The sequence below is a fragment of the Lissotriton helveticus genome, chromosome 3_1 (genome assembly GCF_964261635.1).
Source record: "Lissotriton helveticus chromosome 3_1, aLisHel1.1, whole genome shotgun sequence".
NCBI lineage: Eukaryota > Metazoa > Chordata > Amphibia > Caudata > Salamandridae > Lissotriton > Lissotriton helveticus.
Genome location: NC_136061.1, coordinates 1566006699 through 1566026807, shown reverse-complemented (window position 1 = coordinate 1566026807; position 20109 = coordinate 1566006699). Strand labels below are relative to the sequence as shown.

Genomic DNA, 20109 nt, shown 5'->3' with positions numbered 1-20109 from the left:
TGCTGTGTCAGTATCGTTTGTTGGTGTCTGATGTCAAATGTTCTCATAGCCCACAGTATAAAGATAAAGCTTTTCAAAACACTGAGCACTAAGGAGAAACAAGAAACCCAAGGAGAACTATGTGTGTCAGTGCATTTTGAGTTTTGAGAGCCTGATTATGAGCAAGCTGATGCAAACTCAAAATCGAAAGAGAGCCTCCGAAGAAAACAAAGTGTAATATTCCAGACCAAATCGTAGATGGCATGAAAGTGCAGAGCATGTGATCAGCAATAACTCGGGAAGCAGATTGTTATTCATATAACACAAAAGTAGATGGGGAGCAATGGAGAAGTGTACACTAACACTATTGGGAGTGGAGGGAGACGATACACCAAGTAGAGCTTAGCATTGCTAAATAGTACAATGTATTTACATTTCACATATTATACGACAGCAATACAGACATTTACATTCTATTGTAGGCGGACTTCAGAACACCAATGGAACGTGGCAAAACAATCTTTAGGTACTGTAAAATATGTTACTTGTCTGAGAAGTCTGTCTAATTTAGAAGTATCAAAGAAAAATGTTACTGTATTTTTGGAGAAAGTTACGTTTGAGTAAGTCACCTTTAAAGGATGGAAACAGTTTCAGTCAAATGAGAAAACGTGAAATAATGGCAGACTTTCTTATTTTTTTTATTCCATTCCTGACCATGCAAACTCATTTGTTAGAAGATTGGGTCTGTTTGTTTCTCAATTCTAAAATGTTTTTTTAAAGACCGGGTAAGGCTCTCAATTCAGCAACAGCTGGGTGACAAAAATATAAGGAAAATAATAAAAGCATATTTACCGGTCTGTGATGGTTTTCCTCCAGCGAGAAGTAGTGTTCTCTTCTCTTGGACATGTGTGTCAAATTCCCAGACTATATTCACGACGTAACTGTCAACCTGTGAAGATAATCACAACAAAAAGACATCTGGATAGTGGGTATGTCTATCAGGATTCGTCATTCAGGCCCCTACTTACTTCAATGATTTCTCTTTAAAGAGTGAGCAGAGCCTGCTGAACACGTTACTAGTATGATCGTGGGAAAGGAAGATTGAAAGTGAGATTATGCGCCGAGCATAAAGTGTTCTTATAAGGTTTGTTAGTTATTTACAAAACAGGAATGTGCTGGAATATAATGGACACAGTGAACATACGTAAGGATCTGACAAAAAAATGGAGTAACATCCGTCAACATGGATAGACAGGTCAAATATGAAAATGCAGAGGTAGAGTGAGGCACCATTACAACTTGATGTTGGTGAGGCCATTCAAGACCAGTTTGGTAGTGAAAAAACTCTAAAAACTGCAATTTGCATCAAAAACCTTGCATGGCCCCTGTTATCACTAAACAACTATTTCCATTCTCCCTTTTCTCAATTTCCCCTTTCAGCGAGCAATTTCTAAAATGCGCCTTCCACCTTTTACTTGTTTCAGCGCCTGTTGATTTTTAATTTTATCAACATCCCATCACCCCGAGATGAATTAAAGGTGAAAATTATTTTCATTTTGCAATTTTTCACAGGAGGATTGCAATTTGTGTGGAATAAAAACGTGAAAGAAAATACCTTAGACACTATCATGTTTGATTGTTAAAAAGTCACATTTAAAAAATGTTAACTATAGCTTTTAGCAGCATGAATGATGTATTTTCAATATTTGCTGCTAAGTATTGCAAGTAAATGTTCACAAATCACAGGAGCACAATTCAGGCCAACCCATGTGCCTGCTCACGGGCTTGTAAAAAGTAAGTACTAGCTATCCTAGCAGCTCTAACTTTTATTTCCAATCGTGACCTGCAACCTATACGGCAGAAACTCAAGTTAGTCAAATAACAGAATAAGGCAAAAAAGGCAAATCTTGTCAGGGGTAGAACCCCTCCCCAGCCATACCCAAAGTTTAGAATTCCTGGTAGATAGTAAAAAGCAAAACTCGTCTTCGTAATTGCTGAAGGAACATTAGTGATCAAGTCAGCGTAAGGAAAAAGCCAGGCAGGCTATGGTAATCTTCCACGCCAGTTTCGACTACACAAACAAAAACCTGTTTCCTCCACACCAAGAAACAAGCTTTAAGGATGTGTTGACTACTTTTCCGTGAGAAAATGAAGGACATCTGAGTGGCATACAGCTTTCAGGTATGAGGAGGACATTTAAACACTGTTTTGTATTGTCTTCTGACTAGCCAGCCTTGTAGAATAATTTGCAGGAAGTACTGGATCACTGTCATTGGCCAGGTATGATTTGACTGGCAAACAATCACAATCCATGATTGAAACATTTCTACCTTGGCCAGATCTTTCAAATTGGTGCAGACGACCCAAATCTATTGGAAACAAAAAGCCACAACTATGAAAACATTTTAACATTTCAATGAAGAGAAAAAGGCACATCAAGAAAGTTACCATTATGTCTGAATCCATGGTCAGAGTAAGGTTTATGGAATCTTCAGAGCAGCCATCTATATGAATATTGGGGGCTGGTACCACTAAGAAAAAAATATATTATTGTAAAAATATCACCAAACACTGAATCGCCAATCGAGTAAAGCAATCTGCTGTGGCTACACAGTAATACAAATGCCAATTAACAATAACATTATGTGGATTGTTAATAACAGAAATAAATAACAAATATAATTGAAATGTTCAAATCAATGGAAGTTAGTTTTCAGGGAAATGTTGTGATGTCTCAGCCAACTCTAGAGGTGCAGAGCCTGTTGACAGAGGACCCAGGTCCCCTCTCTGCTCTGCTTGTTGCAGTAAAGTAAAGTAAAGTCCACATTTGTAAAGCGCACAATCACCCGTAAGGGTCTCTAGGCGCTGGGGGGCTGTCGGGAAGATTAAGCGAGCTATTGCCCAGTCACATGGTGCTGGGCTAACCTGCCGCCGGAGCCGGGGATCGAACCGTGGTCCCCAGATTCCAGCGTCAGTCGCCCTGGCCGCGGCGCCACACCTCTCCCTCCCTACAGTATTATACAGTGGTTTTGTTGTCTGTGAGACCATGAACCAGCCTCCCTTTGATGAACGGCAGAAAGGCCTTCAGATGCAGGCAAATGGCCTGCAACTCCAAGAGATTTATATGGAGCCAGGTTTCCGCTCGAGACTAGAGACCTCTAATCGCTATCTCCCCCAGATGACCTCCCGAACCCAGGAGTGACACATTCCTTACCACTGTCAGCTCCGGGAGGTGCAGGGAGAAGGGTCTGACCCTAGTGCGACAGCAGTTGAGCAGCCACCACTGCAGATCTCATGCAGTCTCCCTTGAAACCTGGATGGAATTAGACAGTACTGGGCCCACTTAGACATCAGATTCCAATGCAAAGCCACATATGCCACTTGCGTAGTTGACAATCGGGATTCAGGAGGGTAATAGGCCTGGAGGCCTTAGAACCACTCTCACCAAGACCCTGGTTCCGCGGCTGAAATATCTGGATCATAGCCCAAATGTCCTGGACTTGGGACAGAGGGAAGGCCCTGAACTGCACCGTACCCAAGGCTGCTCCTATGAAAGGAAGTGCTTGCGGCGGAGTAACGTGCAATCTGATCATGTTTATCAAGAACCCCAACAATGTTGGGAGGTTCTCAGTCATCCTAGATGTGGGCCCAAATGGAGTACGGAGAACCTGCCTTCAACAACCAGTCGTGAAGGTAGGGGAAAACTAGTACCAAAACATCCAAAGGTGGGCTTCATCACTTCTGTAAACACTCAAAGTGCACTAGTAAAGCCGAATAGGAGAACAGCAAATTAATATTGCTCCTGGGCTACTTTGAAACACAGGTAATGTTAGTGGGACTGCAGTAGAGGATTATGAAAATATGCCTCCTGTAGGTCCAAGGCCACCATCCAGTCTCCCAGATTCAGAACAACTATAATATTTCCTTCTGCAGGGAGGTTTTCAGAGGGCAAATATCTACAATAAGACAGAGGCACCCAACCTTCTTTGGCATGAGGATACAGCAGGAGTAACAGCTCATTCCTATCTCTGAGTCCGTAACTCTCTCGATGACCCGCTTGAAAAGTAGAGTTCAAATCCTCGCTGAGAGCCACTATGACATGGAAGGAATCTGCAGTGGGTCAGAAAGGAATGAAAAGGCATAACCCCACTGAACTATCTGGAGGACCCGTCAATCGGATGTGATGGATTGCCACCCTGTAAGGATCTTGCCTCCTAAAGGATGATTATGCGCTGCTAAGCAGAAACTAAGGTAACTTGGCATATGATACCACAGGGGAAAGGAACTGGGAGGACTGGTGCCTTTGGGCAGCTGCGTGGTGCTTACCAACCCCCTTGAGTAACCTTGGTAAAGCTGAAACTAGTGAAAAAACGATCTGGAACTGGTGAAAAGACCTAAAGAAAGTTGATTACCCAGCATATATTGCCTTATTAGGCAAACTGCGTTGACCAACCTTAAAGCGAGGCTGGACGAATAGTACATTTGTTTCCTGAATGCCTCAATTTTCTGTGACACCCTCTCTGGCAGGGTCACTGGGAAAGAATTGGGGTTCACCTGACTGGTGGAAGCCTGAACCACAGGACACTCTAGAGTAGGATGCTGCATCAGAAAAGTAGAGTCACCTGGCGCTGGTCTGTGGAGTTTGGCCACCTGCCTGTCCACCAGTGGGTAAGACAAGGTGCCCATCAGAGTATCGGTTAGGGCTTCTTTGAAGGGGAGTAAGGGCTCAGAGGTAGACAGCTGAGGCTACGGACTTCCTTAAGGACATTCATTTTAAACCTCAACAGAAGGCAGTTGTTGGTCCTAGACCTCAGCAGCATGTGGAATTATCACAGGAAAGGAAGCACTCTCTTCTGTTGGGGGTCCAATGCTGGACAACAACCATGTATCAGGGAAAGTATCAAGCCCAAATGCCTCCTGGAGTGGAGTTGGAGCACGGCTTCAGTTGGGGTCGAGATGGTTTCGATTTGGAGTCAAACATCAGATCCCCCTCTGGTGTTGGTGATATCTGTATCAGTGTCAATAAAAGGGGGACCAGTGTAGGTCTCGGAGCCAGAATGAAGTCGGCACCAGAATCGGTATGGAACCAGATATGGATTCCAGGGGCTCAGATGAATCCAACTGGAGGTACCTGCAGATCCTTGGAGTCATAAGGTGCACCTAAGGGAGCCAGAAGAGTGCCAAAAATATGCAGCATGGCCTACTAACAACCTTGACTTGCTGCTGTGTCACCAATGCCATGTGAAACACGGGCTCATCTGGAGAAAGACCGAATGACACCTTGACACCCTTGCGACTTCTTATTCACTAGAGTGGCGAATTGGGGTTTAGTTCAGCTTAGTTTCCTCTTTGACTTGAGCTTCGACTTACCTGAGGAGTTTTCAATGTGAAGGAGGCCTGTTCCCGGACAAACCTAGAGAGTGAAAGTGGACCAGCAACCTCAACTCAGAGTGCCACTTATGCAAAGTCTGACGACTTTTGATGTTTAATGAAGTACAGCTTTGCTTCCCTGTCCTGGATTGCTTCTGAGTGCCAGAGGGCACACTCAATGCCAAACCTGGAGCTGTGCTCAGGGCAAAGACACTAAAAAGCATATGTAGTGCTGTTCCCTTAATGATATATACATATGAGAATTACTGAATGATAAGTTACTTTTCAATAAACTTTTTAGCTCCTAATCGACCAACATCCTAGTTGCACTGTCTTTATGTCCAAAGGTGTCGACTGAATTTTGTCCCATGGAACAAACTTATATATGTATATACCAAACATATTTATGTATATGCTCTATAATTGACCTCCTCATTGTCTATCCTTTTTTAAGATCAGGTCACTGTTAGTGTACTTTTGCATCCACTTGCACTCTGATCACCAGTTCACAGAGCACCATCTAATGCAAATCTTTATGCATAATTTTCATATATATATATATATATATGAAACATGACTTCCTCCAAAGAAAAAGACAAAGACCGTGACCCAAGGGAGACAATCAGGAGCACTTTATTAAGCAGCTGGCTCAGGCGGATGCATTTCGGCGACATTGGCCTTCCTCAGCGCCCCTCTCCAACTGCTCCTAGCGCTGCGTGGTAAATACAGTCCTTCCACTCTGTTGTTTTGTCCTCTATGCTCCGCCCCCTCAATATAGTCCATATCCAAATGCAGCCCCGTGTGGTGGAACTGCATGTCCCATAATGCCCCAATGTTCAGCATAGCGGGACTGGATACAAATCAAATGGGGTGACATTACCAGCGAGAGTGTCCGTGGGAGGCACAGCTGAAAGAATCCGATGGGAGGTAAGCCAGATGCCACAACTCCATGCCCCCTCGAGTCTCCCTTCTTTACCGCTGCTACCCTTCTGCTTAGAATCCTTAGCGGGGGTGAACACAGGAACCTGGTTACCCGAATAGAGGATGCAATATCCCCTGCCGCTGTCTTCTCCAAGCTTCGTGGTGGGTTCTGGAGCTTATTGCCAACGCAATACAAACAGATGCTCAGTCGAGCTTGCCAGATAGTCCAGACCAACTTGATGCAGCGGGGGTACACGTGAATGCGCACTGGCGTACGCGCATGAATGTCTGAAACATGACTTCCTCCAAAGAAAAAGACCGTGACCCAAGGGAGACAATCAGGAGCACTTTATTAAGCAGCTGGCTCAGGCGGATGCATTTCGGCAACATTGGCCTTCCTCAGCGCCCCTCTCCAACTGCTCCTAGCGCTGCGTGGTAAATACAGTCCTTCCACTCTGTTGTTTTGTCCTCTATGCTCCGCCCCCTCAATATAGTCCATATCCAAATGCAGCCCCGTGTGGTGGAACTGCATGTCCCATAATGCCCCAATGTTCAGCATAGCGGGACTGGATACAAATCAAATGGGGTGACATTACCAGCGAGAGTGTCCGTGGGAGGCACAGCTGAAAGAATCCGATGGGAGGTAAGCCAGATGCCACAACTCCATGCCCCCTCGAGTCTCCCTTCTTTACCGCTGCTACCCTTCTGCTTAGAATCCTTAGCGGGGGTGAACACAGGAACCTGGTTACCCGAATAGAGGATGCAATATCCCCTGCCGCTGTCTTCTCCAAGCTTCGTGGTGGGTTCTGGAGCTTATTGCCAACGCAATTCAAACAGATGCTCAGTCGAGCTTGCCAGATATATATATATATATATAGGAATGAAATAACCTGAAGTCTCCTTACATTTATGTTTCTATTTACTCGTGAATTTATGATTGGTACTGTTGAACTATTAGCAATTGAAAAATGATTTGACATCAAATAAAACCTAGAAGAACGTTTGTCGCTAAGCACCCTGTCCTCTCTTCAGGCTTATGGGTCACTTCTGAGATTTTTTACAAGAAGTCAGTTTAGTTCTGTGACAGAGAATTTTTTTTGTATAGGTTAATTCAAATTAACTAATGGGTTCATATTTACAAACAGTGGAGGTAGACAGGAGTTCTGATTAAACTCTTACTTATAAAGAAGAGCATGTTAACAAAATACCTGCTGGGCCATACCTGTTGGGGTTGGCCAAAATCCAACCCAATCCATACCACTTACCACTACACAAATCTTGAAAAATTACAGAAACTGACGAAACATTCGAGAACTTTATTGCATGCATGCATATTAACGGATCTTCTCAAAGCTGGAGTAATTGCACTTGGTCTGCAAATCAATCCGGAACCCACCAGCAATTTTTCTAAATGACCTCATATATCGCACTGGTTTTAGAAATCTGGCTGCAAAGTGTTCAGGCCACAACATTGTGCTAGGCATTGACACCGCTTTAGAGCAAAACAAGAAAGAACTTGAAGAAATAGTGGAATTAGAAAAGCTTATCAGAGAAACAGATGCCCTAGGTGATGCAAAACGAGCAATGGATAAATTAAGAGAAAAATAAATCAGGAACTTCAATTAAACACCACAAAAATAACAAAATATAGAAAGGTATAAAAACTACAGCAGAGAAAATGTCTACCTATATTAATCTGACACATTTTACAAACAACCACCTCCCAGCACCCAGCAAAGACCATGGGGGAGAAGGAAGAACCAGAAATCAGTTGCCTTTTCAGTCTCCTATAACAGTTCTTCAGAGGATGCCCTAGAATGCCTTCATTGAGCCAACACAAGCAACCAACAGATTTTCTTTTATTAGAACAGCTGCTGCAGTGGTCAGGGGAGGGGAGGTAGACAAGGTCATCAATACTAAGAGTACCCAGGGGAACGAAGAACAAAATGGAAATATTACCAATAGGGACCTCCACAATAAATGCAGTAGGGGAATCAAATGGGATATAAGACTACAAGTAAACCATCCAAATTATTTATATTTCAAGATATACACTAACTGCTGAAGAAAGGAACCTCTTACGTAGTGGCTTGACCTTTTTTGGCACTGAGAAAAGTGACTTCTTATAATTACATGAAGACCTAGTAAGATTGTTTTGCCGTGCAATTAGACTTAAGGTCTTCGTCCAAGACAACCCAGCAGATACCTAGAGAGACAGCACAGCTTTACACCCTAAATCCACCTTTAGTCCTCCCAGTATCTCAATGCCTAAAAAAGTTTTGATATTTGAGAAAACGGTACCAACAGACATTATGAAACTCAATTGAGTATGTATCTTATAATATCACCTAGGAGGAACGTCTGACCCTGAACTCCCTCAAAAATAATGACAACATAATCATCAAGCCCGCTGATAAAGGCAGCGGCATTGTCATAATGGACTTTGACAAATACAGGAAAGAAATCCTATACCAATTGTCTAATACAGAACATTATTTATTACTGAGAGGTAACCTAATCAAACAAATCCAAAATACCATACTATCACTCAACAAAACTGGTGAAGAGAAACATTTCTAAGCCATAATGAGTTTCTTTTTCTAAACAATAATGCTCCCGGGATACCAGTATTTTATATCCCTCCCAAAATACATAAGACATCTACTAACCTTCCAGCGAGACCTATTGCCTCAGTTTGTGGCTCCTTTTTAGGCCTTTTAGGAAAATACCTGGATATTTTTTTATAAAAGACTTTGTCCCTCTCACGCAGACATATATCTGAGACAGTATGGAATTGATCAATCAGACCAAAGACCTGGAATCTGATCCTTAACAGGATCTTCTGGTTGTGTTAGATATCAAATCATTGTATACTAATATCCCTCAAAACTAAAGCCTGAACATTTTGACTATCCATTGGGAACAAAAACTGAGACCACACCGTGTCATCAGGGACTCTTATGGAAAACCTGTACAGATCTCTACAGAAAACCTACAGAAAGAAGTACTCTTCTCGCCTACGACAGTTTTCATCCCAGGGGCCTCCAACATAATCTTGCATACATCCAATTTATTTGCACCTGAAGAAACTGTAAATGGACCTATGAAAATTTCAGGGAAGCTGTCATACTATCTGAAAAAAATAGAAGAAAGAGGCTATCCTAGACGTATGGTATCAGGTGCCCTCAAACAGGCATGGCATTGGCCTAGAGAAACATTACTTACACCCGATACCAGACAATCTCCTAACCACACAGTCTTTGATAGCACCTATAGCCCAGTATCAAACAAAATGACCATTGTCATGAAAAAAACATTGGAATGTTCTGATGGAAACAGGTTTATTTGAGGAACCACCACTCTTGTATTTTAGCTGTTATAAAATTAGAAGAGTCAATCTGCTACAAGCAATGTCTTGGTAACCCACACAATACACCACTGCTCGCCTAATAGGCCTACCATGTGTTATGGGTCCTTTTAAATAGCGTATCTGTTCAGTTTGTACCCAAACCCTTGACACAAAAAGTGTTAAACATGAATTCTAAAGATGTAACCCTACAAATGTAGTTTATGCTATCATATTTCCTTGTAATAGGGTTTATATCAGACCAACTACACAAAGTTAAAGATGGCATCTTCCAAAATAAAAGCAGAATCAAATGTCAAGTTCACAATGTAATAGCATAGATGGGGCGTCTCTACACCCCAAATCCAGGCGCACAGCGGTGATCGTTGTAAATTACACATATTTGTTTACTTTTTCTTAATTCCTTTCGCTAATGAATCCAATTGCTCCGTATTTTGAGTTATATTAATTCTTTAATGTCCACACATGATTGGCCAATGTTATACGACTCTTCTCATACCACGGATGACCACCATGATCACAATGTACCCATGGTAACACATTTCATGACTATGTCCCATTCAGAAAACTCATTCACCCAGCAAGTTATTGACCAAGTAAAGCTCCCATCAAGTGTATGCGATATGCAGCCATCCTTTCACACGTGGGAATGAAAAATGGATCATGAAATGCACAGCAACTATTTCTGGCCTCAATACCTTGGAAGGATGGCATTTGTTAATTTGATTGTACATGTATCCTTAGCGTTTTGACACATTTTATGTTACTCTTGCCATCCTTAGTATCTAAAGGCACCTCTGTCTTACAGCATTTATACAAAGGTTTTAAATGAAAATTGTTAATTGTTGTTATATTTATGAAAGTTACTCGTACAAAATATTTTTGTTAGTCAATTACTGTTTTATTCAGATACAGCTATTTACACAATCTTTTATAGTCTACTTCATATTGATTGGAACAACCTATTCGGTGGACACTGGGACTTTTTGTTCCAAACAAATTAGGACATTACTTTTTAAATTTTCTATTGTGTGCACTTCTTCAAACCTTGTGGACTTTTTGGTCCTTTCAAGATGGCAGCGTTTTTTTCTTAATATGTTAGCTCTTCTTGGATTTGTTTGTGGGAGCGAATACTTGTGACACATTGAATAGCTAAAGAACAAGTGGCTTTTGGGTGATATCAACATGAGGGTGTCGCTTTCTCATGTTTCATACCTTTTCTCGCCACTACATTTAGTTATAATACAAGTAATTTTTTCCAAGATCGCGCCACATTTCTCATTTAGTTGGTCCTTCAACCACTTCCGAATTGAAGCACACACAGCTCCTGTGTTAATCTATTTGAAAAAGCAGATTTCTGCGTTCCATTGCTGCAAATGCGTGATGGCCATAAGTGGGACTTGGAATTCAAGGCAGCCTAAGGAACTGTACTTTTCCCCTCTAGTGTGTGACATACATGCTCAATTGAGCCCATATATTTTATTGCCTCTTTCTGGATATTTAGACCCTCCCATCTCCAGATGACCTGTTGCATTTTATTTTGCTAATTTTCTTAGTAGCCACCCAGTGAGAGACAATACTAATTAATGCTGATCACTGATGTGGGTCACTTTTTCATTTTCTTTGGGCATTTAAGACACTTCTGTCAACTATGTGTAAGTGGACTCTTTACGTGGAGGACTTGGAATTGTTTTTAGGAAGCGTTACTGACGCGAAGTTTTAAAAAATTAGCATTTGCAGCATGTGAAATTAAGAATTGTTTTTCTGTGTTTGAAAAATCAATAATTTGCATTCAGCATACCTGTTCGCCCACACGCAGTCACCCCAGCATACACACGCTCGTTCCTGCCGTTTTAGGGCAAGGTACCGAGCAGTAGGAAATTTCGTGGCGGCCATTTTGGGGTGGGATAGAGTGGTGAGAGCGCTCTAGGCTCGGCTTCATAAGGAAACGGTCTCTTCCGCGTTAGCGGACGCGTTTTGAGCGGACGCGCCTCGTCTTCGCCGGAGTCCAGCCAGAGTCAGCCCGTCTGTGCCCGTCCGGGCCAGGCCGGGACATAGGGCACGACCCTCTGCCCACCTCATAGTAAAGATATGCTAACAGGTAACCAACTTAGGGCGTTACGCCCCTCTAGCCATGACACCTGTATAACTTTGAATCCTCTACTAGCTGGTGCACAAACATGCCCAGAGTGTACCCTTACCCTGACTAACTATCAGCCCTATCCTGTTACCCCACAGGAGACTGTTGTTAAACCCTATCAACAGAAAGTTAGTTCAAAAGAACATTTATTCTTTTTGATAAACTGCCGTTCACTGCCCCAGCATAAATTAGATATTTTTCACCTACTGATTGACAGAAAGCCCACCGCTATATTTTTAACTGAGACGTGGCTCCACGATGGATCAGGCCCCGATGTGGCAACCGCCCTCCCCCCGAGCTATGCTATAGCCAGGAGAGATAGGGTAGGACAAATAGGAGGGGGTATTGCAATTATTTACAGCAGAGACTATGTGTGCACTTTTGAACCTGCAGCTATTCCTAACTGCGAGGCTGCTTCTTTCAAAATTTCCCTTAGTCCAAATTTCACCTTTTCCGGACTATTAATCTACCGACCACCAGGAAATAATCCATCTTGGTCAGGTGACCTGGCAAATTTTATCCTACCCCAACATCTAAAAGCCCAAAATTATACCGTATTAGGAGACTTGAATCTTCATCTAGACGATGCCCAAAGCAAGACCTGTAAAAATCTAATAGATGACCTCATGGTGTTGGACATGATACTACGAAACAGCGGTCCAACCCATAAAGCCGGACACTTGCTGGACCCTATAATATCAAGCATGAAAGAACTTTCATGGCTTAACACCACGCCTGTCCTATGGTCAGATCACTTTCTTCTAACTTTTGCCATTTTGTTGGAGCCCAAAAAAGGTCCATTTTCGACTCCTACAGAATCTTGTAGAAGAAATTGGAAATCCCTAAATCTGGAGGACTTGAACAATGCTTTGAAGGAACATCATCCAAATTTGGATGGAGATATGGACAGCATTGCAGAGCTAACACAAGAGTGGCTAACTGGTGCTGTTGATACTTGCCTGCCTCTAGCCCGTTGTAAAGGGAAAGTCCATCGCCCTCCTGCTCCCTGGTTCACAGAAGCCTTGAAGAAAGAAAAATCTAGCTGTAAGAACCTAGAGAGACAGTGGCGAAAAAATTACGACCTTTACCAAAAAGAAGTTTACCGAAAGGCCAGAAATTGTTACCATTCAGCTTGCATGAAAGCCAAAGCTTGCTATGTAACCAATACAATTAACATGGCCGTAAACAAATCCCAGACTCTCTTTAACACGGTAAAAGAGTTAGCTGGGGAGAACGCTAGAGCAGAACCTACCCCTCTTAATACCCAGCAATGCCAGGACTTGGCCTCTTTCTTTACGAATAAGATTGAGAACATCGTCTCTAATATTAAAAACGCTAGCAAGACAACAGACAAGCAAGGAAACACCACTCTAGTCCCTAGAGTAAATTGTCATCTTGAAGCCTGGCCTCCTATTAAATTAGATATACTGAAGGAACTACTTAAATCAATCAAATCGGGTTCCCCTCGTGACCCGATTCCTGTCAGTATCGTAAACAAATTAGAGGATACTGCCTTAATTTCCATAGCAGAAATATTGAATGCATCCATAGAGCAAGCTATAGTTCCTGCTCTATGGAAACATGCTATGGTCAGCCCCCTACTCAAAAAACCAGGCGCAGACCCGATGACATTGGCCAATTATCGCCCAATTTCGTTGCTACCCGCCTTTTCTAAGATCCTAGAGAGGCATATCCATAAGGCACTCTCAACTTACGTAGAAAACAATAATCTCCTACATTCGTCTCAATCGGGGTTTAGGAGTGGTTATTCTACTGAGACGGCCCTGCTCGGGGTCACAGAAAGGATCAGGGAGCTCATGGACAACGGCCAAACAGTAGCACTGGTCTTGTTAGATCTTAGTGCGGCTTTCGACACCATTTCTCACCCCATACTGCTGGACAGGCTGGGGGAGAATGGTGTCGAAGGCAAAGCTCTGGAATGGATTAGATCCTACCTCTCCCTCCGTACTTTCCAGATCTCCTCTTCGGAGGCTTGCTCTGAGGTATTCCATTCTCCTCATGGAGTGCCACAGGGATCAATTTTGAGCCCTCTGCTTTTTAATTTATACTTACGTCCACTGGCTAATCTTGTAGAAAATGCTGGCTTAAGTTTAATGACTTATGCAGATGATTCACAAGTCCTATTCTCACTCTCCAAATCTGACATGTCTACCCCATCTGCATTAAAAATAGGCCTCCATGAAATCTTTTGCTGGATGTCAGACAACCAACTTAAGCTGAATGGAGATAAAACAGAGGTACTCCTGTTAGGAAATTGCAAAGATCTCTGGAATGATTCCCATTGGCCACCATCATTGGGTAAACTTCCATTTCCAGCTTCGCAGGTTAGAAACCTTGGGGTCACCATTGATGACTGTTTATCTATGTCCCAGCAAGCAAACAAAGTGGCAGGTATATGCTTCACCATTATCAAATGGTTACGCAAAATCATCTGGATGCTGCCACCTACTACCCAGAAGACCGTGATCAATGCCTTAGTGACATCTCGGCTTGATTACGGTAACATCTTATACCTGGGTTCAAATAAGACAGTGATAAAGCGTCTGCAATTAGTGCAGAACGCTGCGGCTAGACTGCTTTGTAAAATCCCCAGATCTGCTAGGATCACCCAATATCTCAAGGATCTGCATTGGCTTAAGGTCGAGAACCGTATTCGTTTCAAAGCCTTGAGCTATTTATTTAGAATCAAAGCCGGCACTGCCCCCAAATATCTTCAGGCCCTTGCTAAGCCCTACCTCCCAAACCGTAACCTGCGTTCAGGTACAGCGGCAAACTTTGCAGTACCAAGGTTTAAAAGAGCCAGAATAGGCGGGAGATCGTTCTCCTACCTGGGGCCAGTGCTGTGGAACACATTGCCCTCTCACATTCGCAAGGAGGAAAGCTATGTGAATTTTAGAAAGAGTATAAAAACGTGGCTTTTTAATAAATAATTGCTTTGTCTGTCCTCCCCCCAGTGATATCGGAGTGCTTTGCGTTCTTGGCGCCGGGAAACCCTTTGTGGGTAGCTGCGCGCCTTACAAATGCTATAAAATAAAATAATTTCCCTCTCAGATTTTGGCCAGTTTTACCCGATATGTGATTTTTTTCATTTCTTTTGCTCTACAGGGACATCTTTCCTCAATTCATTTGGATAACTATATATATATATATATATTCACTGAAAAAACCATAGGTTATAGACCATATATAGTTAGGAATTAGCATTTAAAAAACCTTATTTTACTCACACAAAACCATTGAAATTCCATATATAGTTAGTTGCACTAACTATATATCGCGCACCCGCAATCCACTGCTGATCATGTCACATATTACATCATTCATGACATGGTCAGTGACATCACTGATGACATCACTGCTGACATCTCAAATGACATCACTGATGACATCACTGATGACAACATCCAGTGACTGTATGTTTCTGTAAAGTTAAAATGTGTCTTACATATTGAAGAATGAGTGGAAGTATAAGTGTCTGGACAAAGGATTTAGTAGGTGCATGACTGAATGTATGAGTGAGTGATTAAATGTGTCTCACTGAGTGCATGGGTTAGTGACTAAACTGTCTTAATTTGTGCATCATTATGTCTGTTGTTCTGTAAACTGCTGCATGTGTTGATCAGTAGCTATATGAGTAACTATATGGGTTATTGATTGGTTGCCCAAGTATTTCTATGGGAGACTGAGTGTGTGTGTGGGTGGCTGGGAGGTGTATGACTCTGTGCATAGATGTGTGAGCAGTTGATTCACTAGATGTATGGGTTCAAAAGTGCATGTGGAAACAGCTGTATGGGCGGTTGACTGTGTGCATGAGTGTATTGGTGAGTGAATGGATATCTCAGTGCTGCATGTCAAAGTAAGTACATATGTAAAACACAGTACATGTGAGAGTTGACATATATAAATAACTGTGCATAAGAGCAAGTGAATGTGTGAGTGGCTGTATGGATCACTGTGAACTTGTATCAGGGATTGTATAATAGAGTAAATATGTGTTAGTATATGTTTGAATAAGTAAGGTGTGTATAACTGTATAGTTGAGGAAATGGAGGTGTGATTGATTCTTTGCATGACTGACTAGGTGTGTGAGTAACTCCATGGATGAGTGACAGTCTGTGAGTGTCTGTTTACACTGAGTGTATCTAAGGTTATATTAGAGTCTGAAGAGGTTCATCGTATTATCACATGAATGATGTCATCAGTGATGTGATCAGTAATGTCATTTGAGATGTCATCAGTGATGTCATCAGTGATGTAATATGAGATGTCATCAGTGATGTCATCAGTGATGTCATTTGAGATGTCATCAGTGATGTCATCAGTGATGTCATTTGAGATGTCATCAGTGATGTCATCAGTGATGTCACTGACCATGTCATGAATGATGTAATATGTGACATGATCAGCAGTGGATTGCGGGTGCGCGATATATAGTTAGTGCAACTAACTATATATGGAATTTCAATGGTTTTGTGTGAGTAAAATAAGGTTTTTTAAATGCTAATTCCTAACTATATATGGTCTATAACCTATGGTTTTTTCAGTGAATTTTCAAGGTTTTGTAAATGCTAATTCCTAACTATATATGGTCTATAACCTATGGTTTTTTCAGTGAATTTCAATGGTTTTTTAATAGCAAATATCATAAGCTGTCGAATGTCAAGTACGTGGTAAGTGAAAACATTTTCGTGTTTATGCACACTGATCTGCTTTGAATGGTGCCCCCCCCCTCATTTCTATTAGGAGTACTCTCTCTTTGCAGATAGTGAAAGGTAGTTAACGCAGGCCTTTGCCCCCGTTGTAATCCGCCGTGCCTGCTTCTCTCTCCATTTGATTGATTGTTATCCAAGTATTTACTGTTTTAGAATTAGTTCTCTTTGGTTCATTCTCTATTTACAAACAAACACAGAGTCGCAATACTCTGTTTAGTCTTTGCAGATAACGAAAAATCGTGTAAAAAAAAAGAAAAGGAATCGAGTAAAATCAGTAGGCCACTAATGGGATCTCTTTTTGACCTCGCTAAAATAGAAACATTAGGAACAACCCCTCATGACAAATACAAAACTAGTGAGATGAACTGAACTCCACACAATGATGGCTGCAAAACAGCTCGGCTCCGCCACCCACCCCGCCCAAAATAACGATTAAGAGCGGCTGCCATGATTGGTTGCGGAATAGCCACAACGGAGCTACGAAATGGTGCTGCTCTCATGCTAACCCCAGCTTCAGTCTGAAACATCCAGAAACACTGTAGACTACCAATTCGATCAGTTCCGGTAGCGCCCCAATGTAACCCGGTAGAGAAGAACTAGCCCTCCCCTCTTTGACTGATGGTTCTTGTTGCCTGTCCCTTCTGTTGTCATTTAACAGAACTATTTAGCCTGCTGAAAGGGGTTGTGTTCCGACCGCTGGTTGGTGGAGACATTTTGACTATATTCTGGACCTGCGTTGTCGCGTAATGCGTCATATGACGCGCCGCGTTAGCGCATCCGGAAGTCATCCGGGGCGTGCAGCGCGTAACGTAAGCATAACAAGTCATGTGACTTGTTAATAAAACTTTTCATTGGTTCATTTTACTTTTCTTATTGTAATGATGAAAGGCTTGGTCATATCACCTAAAAATTATGCTTTTCATTACTTCCGAACATTATTTTTTCTTAAATATATGTTATAATGTTCCAGGCTAATGTACTTTCCCGGAAATTTTACAACTGTCCTGCAAGTAAAATATATTCTTTTTTCGAGAAAAAGAGCGTTTCTTCGTCCCATGACGGAGCCGTTGAGCAAAAGAGGGTCGACCTGCTGTCTTAGTCGCGGATACGCCTGAATATGAGATTCTTATCGATCACTTTATGTTGCAGGAATAGAAAACACAACAGCCCTTGACCATTTATCTTTACTGCGTTCCTTCGTATTATACCTTTTACCCTTCATGTAATTGGTCTGCTTTATTTCACTTGCCTTTTAATGATTCTAAAACAGTGACTATTATTAAAAACTTTACCAATGTATATACTACTACCATGTTTTCTTTTAAAAACCTTTATTGTGAAAATTTCATTATACAAATACGAGCCTATAACCACGTGGGCCTGCCACGGAGCAAACTGTAATCGTATATGATGATTAGACATTTACACTGTAGAGGAACGTAACGGGCGGGCCATTAGGTTGCAAGAACTAAGGTGTCTAACAGTTACGGAATCGGTGGACGTACATTTTATAATTAAAATACGACAGGGCCAGTTACAATAAAATTATCTAGATATACATTTGCGGGCAAGTACCATGGGTGACGTTAATTCGAACTTTCAACAGTACAGTAATCAATAACACATCAGAACTTAATATCAATAGGGATGTCGAAATATTCAATCAATTCTCGTCCCCGCCCGCCATGTGCTTCAAAACTGCATACGTATCTCGTGATTTCAAGGTTCTGCAACCAGTACACAACAAGGAGTTACGAGTCCCATTTATTCCGGCGCCATTTTGGGCGAGGACGGGCAGGTCCAGGATATAGTCAAAATGTCTCTACCAACCATCGACTATGATGATGTTCATATGCTGTATTTATTAGAGTAACACTCATCTGTCCACATGAAATTAATTTACCACAATCTAAACATGTCATTTTAATCTTTCCAAAGTTCTTCTAAATATTTGGGACCGTTTCCCTTGCCTCTGAAGCTCTCAGTGCCACTTCTTTGATGAATGTACTAGCAGGTCAGGGGTTCTCCTCCAAATCTCTCTTTTATGCAGCACTATAATTAATTGGTGCCACCTCTCCATATGACGATGCATGGTATAGTTACCACAACTATATTTTTTTTCGGTTCCTCTGGAGAGTTCATCGTGGCAGATGAAGCGTGTAACGTACCGGGCATTTACCTTTTTTTGCATGTACAGGAAAGGAAAAAAAAATCGAGCGTCCGAGTTCTAAGGTGTCCCAGGGCCATTTTAGTGGACCAGGCCCAAATCCAAAGAACAGGCCGCCATTTTGAGAGTCCTCTTGCAGCCGCCTGTCGCTGTAGCATCAACAGCAGCCGAAACTCAGCTGAATGGCAACTGAAACGGTAAAGGGGCGCCCCACTACAGCAGACGAGCCTCCACCTAGGAAGGCCCATTCACACCGGCTCCCCCCCCCCCCCTTCGGGCACCCCACGCCGTTATTCGGAGCAGTATTGTAGGATGGCCACACCAGTGCGGCAACTTGCTAGACATCACCCCGGTGGTAACCGAATCTCAACGCCTTGTGGTGTCTTCTATTCAGAAAACATTGTTATGCTGCCTTCGACCTATTCGCCGCAAGTGCGCACACAACTCAACTGCATACCTTGCTAGACACCACCTCGGTGCCATCCGGATCTTGGAATGTCAGCGCCTTTTGGTGTCTTCTCTTCAGAAAATATTGTTGCGCTGCCTTTGGCCCCATTCGCACATCGGTCCGCAACTTAGACATCACCTCGGTGCCATCCGGATCTTGGCATCTCAGCGCCTTGTGGTGTCAGTCAGAAAATATTGTTGCGCTGCCTTTGGCCCCATTCGCACATCAGTCCGCTACTGACACCATCTCACAGGCCAACAGGGCGCCCCACGCCGACTTTTACCATTGTAGGATGGCCACACCAGTGCCACAACTTGCTAGACACCACCTCGGTGCCATCTGGAACTTGGCATCTCAGCGCCTTGTGGTGTCTTCAATTCAGAATATATTGTTGCGCTGCCTTTGGCCCCATTCGCACATCGGTCCGCTACTGACGCCATCTCACAGGCCAACGGGGCGCCCCACGCCGACTATCAGCATTGTAGGATAGCCACACCAGTACAGCAACTTGCTAGACATCACCTCGGTGCCATCCGGATCTCGGCGCCCCACTGCAGATGAAGTGCCTCTCAACTATGAAACCACCACGGTGACATCCGGATCTTGGCGCGTTGTGCTGCCTTCGGCCTATTCGCACATCGGTCCGCTACTGACGCCATCTCACAGGCTAATGGGGCGACCCACGCCGAGTTTCAGCATTGTAGGATGACCACACCAGTACAGCAACTTGCTAGACATCACCTCGGTGCCATCCGAATCTTGGCATCTCAACGCCTACTGGTATCTTCCATACAGAAAATATTGTTACGCTGCCTTTGGCCCCATTCGCACATCGGTCCGCAACTTAGACATCACCTCGGTGCCATCCGGATCTTGGCATCTCAGCGCCTTGTGGTGTATTCTCTTCAGAAAATATTGTTGCGCTGCCTTTGGCCCCATTCACACTTCGGTCCGCAACTTAGACATCACCTCGGTGCCATCCGG

General features: G+C 42.9%; 1 protein-coding gene across 1 annotated transcript in view; it reads right to left on the bottom strand.

Moving 5' to 3' along the window:
- The window catches only part of SORL1 (sortilin related receptor 1), an 852839-nt gene that overhangs the window by 139220 nt on the left and 693510 nt on the right, over positions 1-20109 (bottom strand). Inside the window, exons 39-40 of the mRNA XM_078682321.1 lie at positions 2428-2510; positions 832-928 (exon numbers count right to left, since the gene is read on the bottom strand). Of these exons, the coding sequence (XP_078538447.1) occupies positions 832-928; positions 2428-2510 (180 nt within the window). The remainder of the gene's footprint in view (positions 1-831; positions 929-2427; positions 2511-20109) is intronic.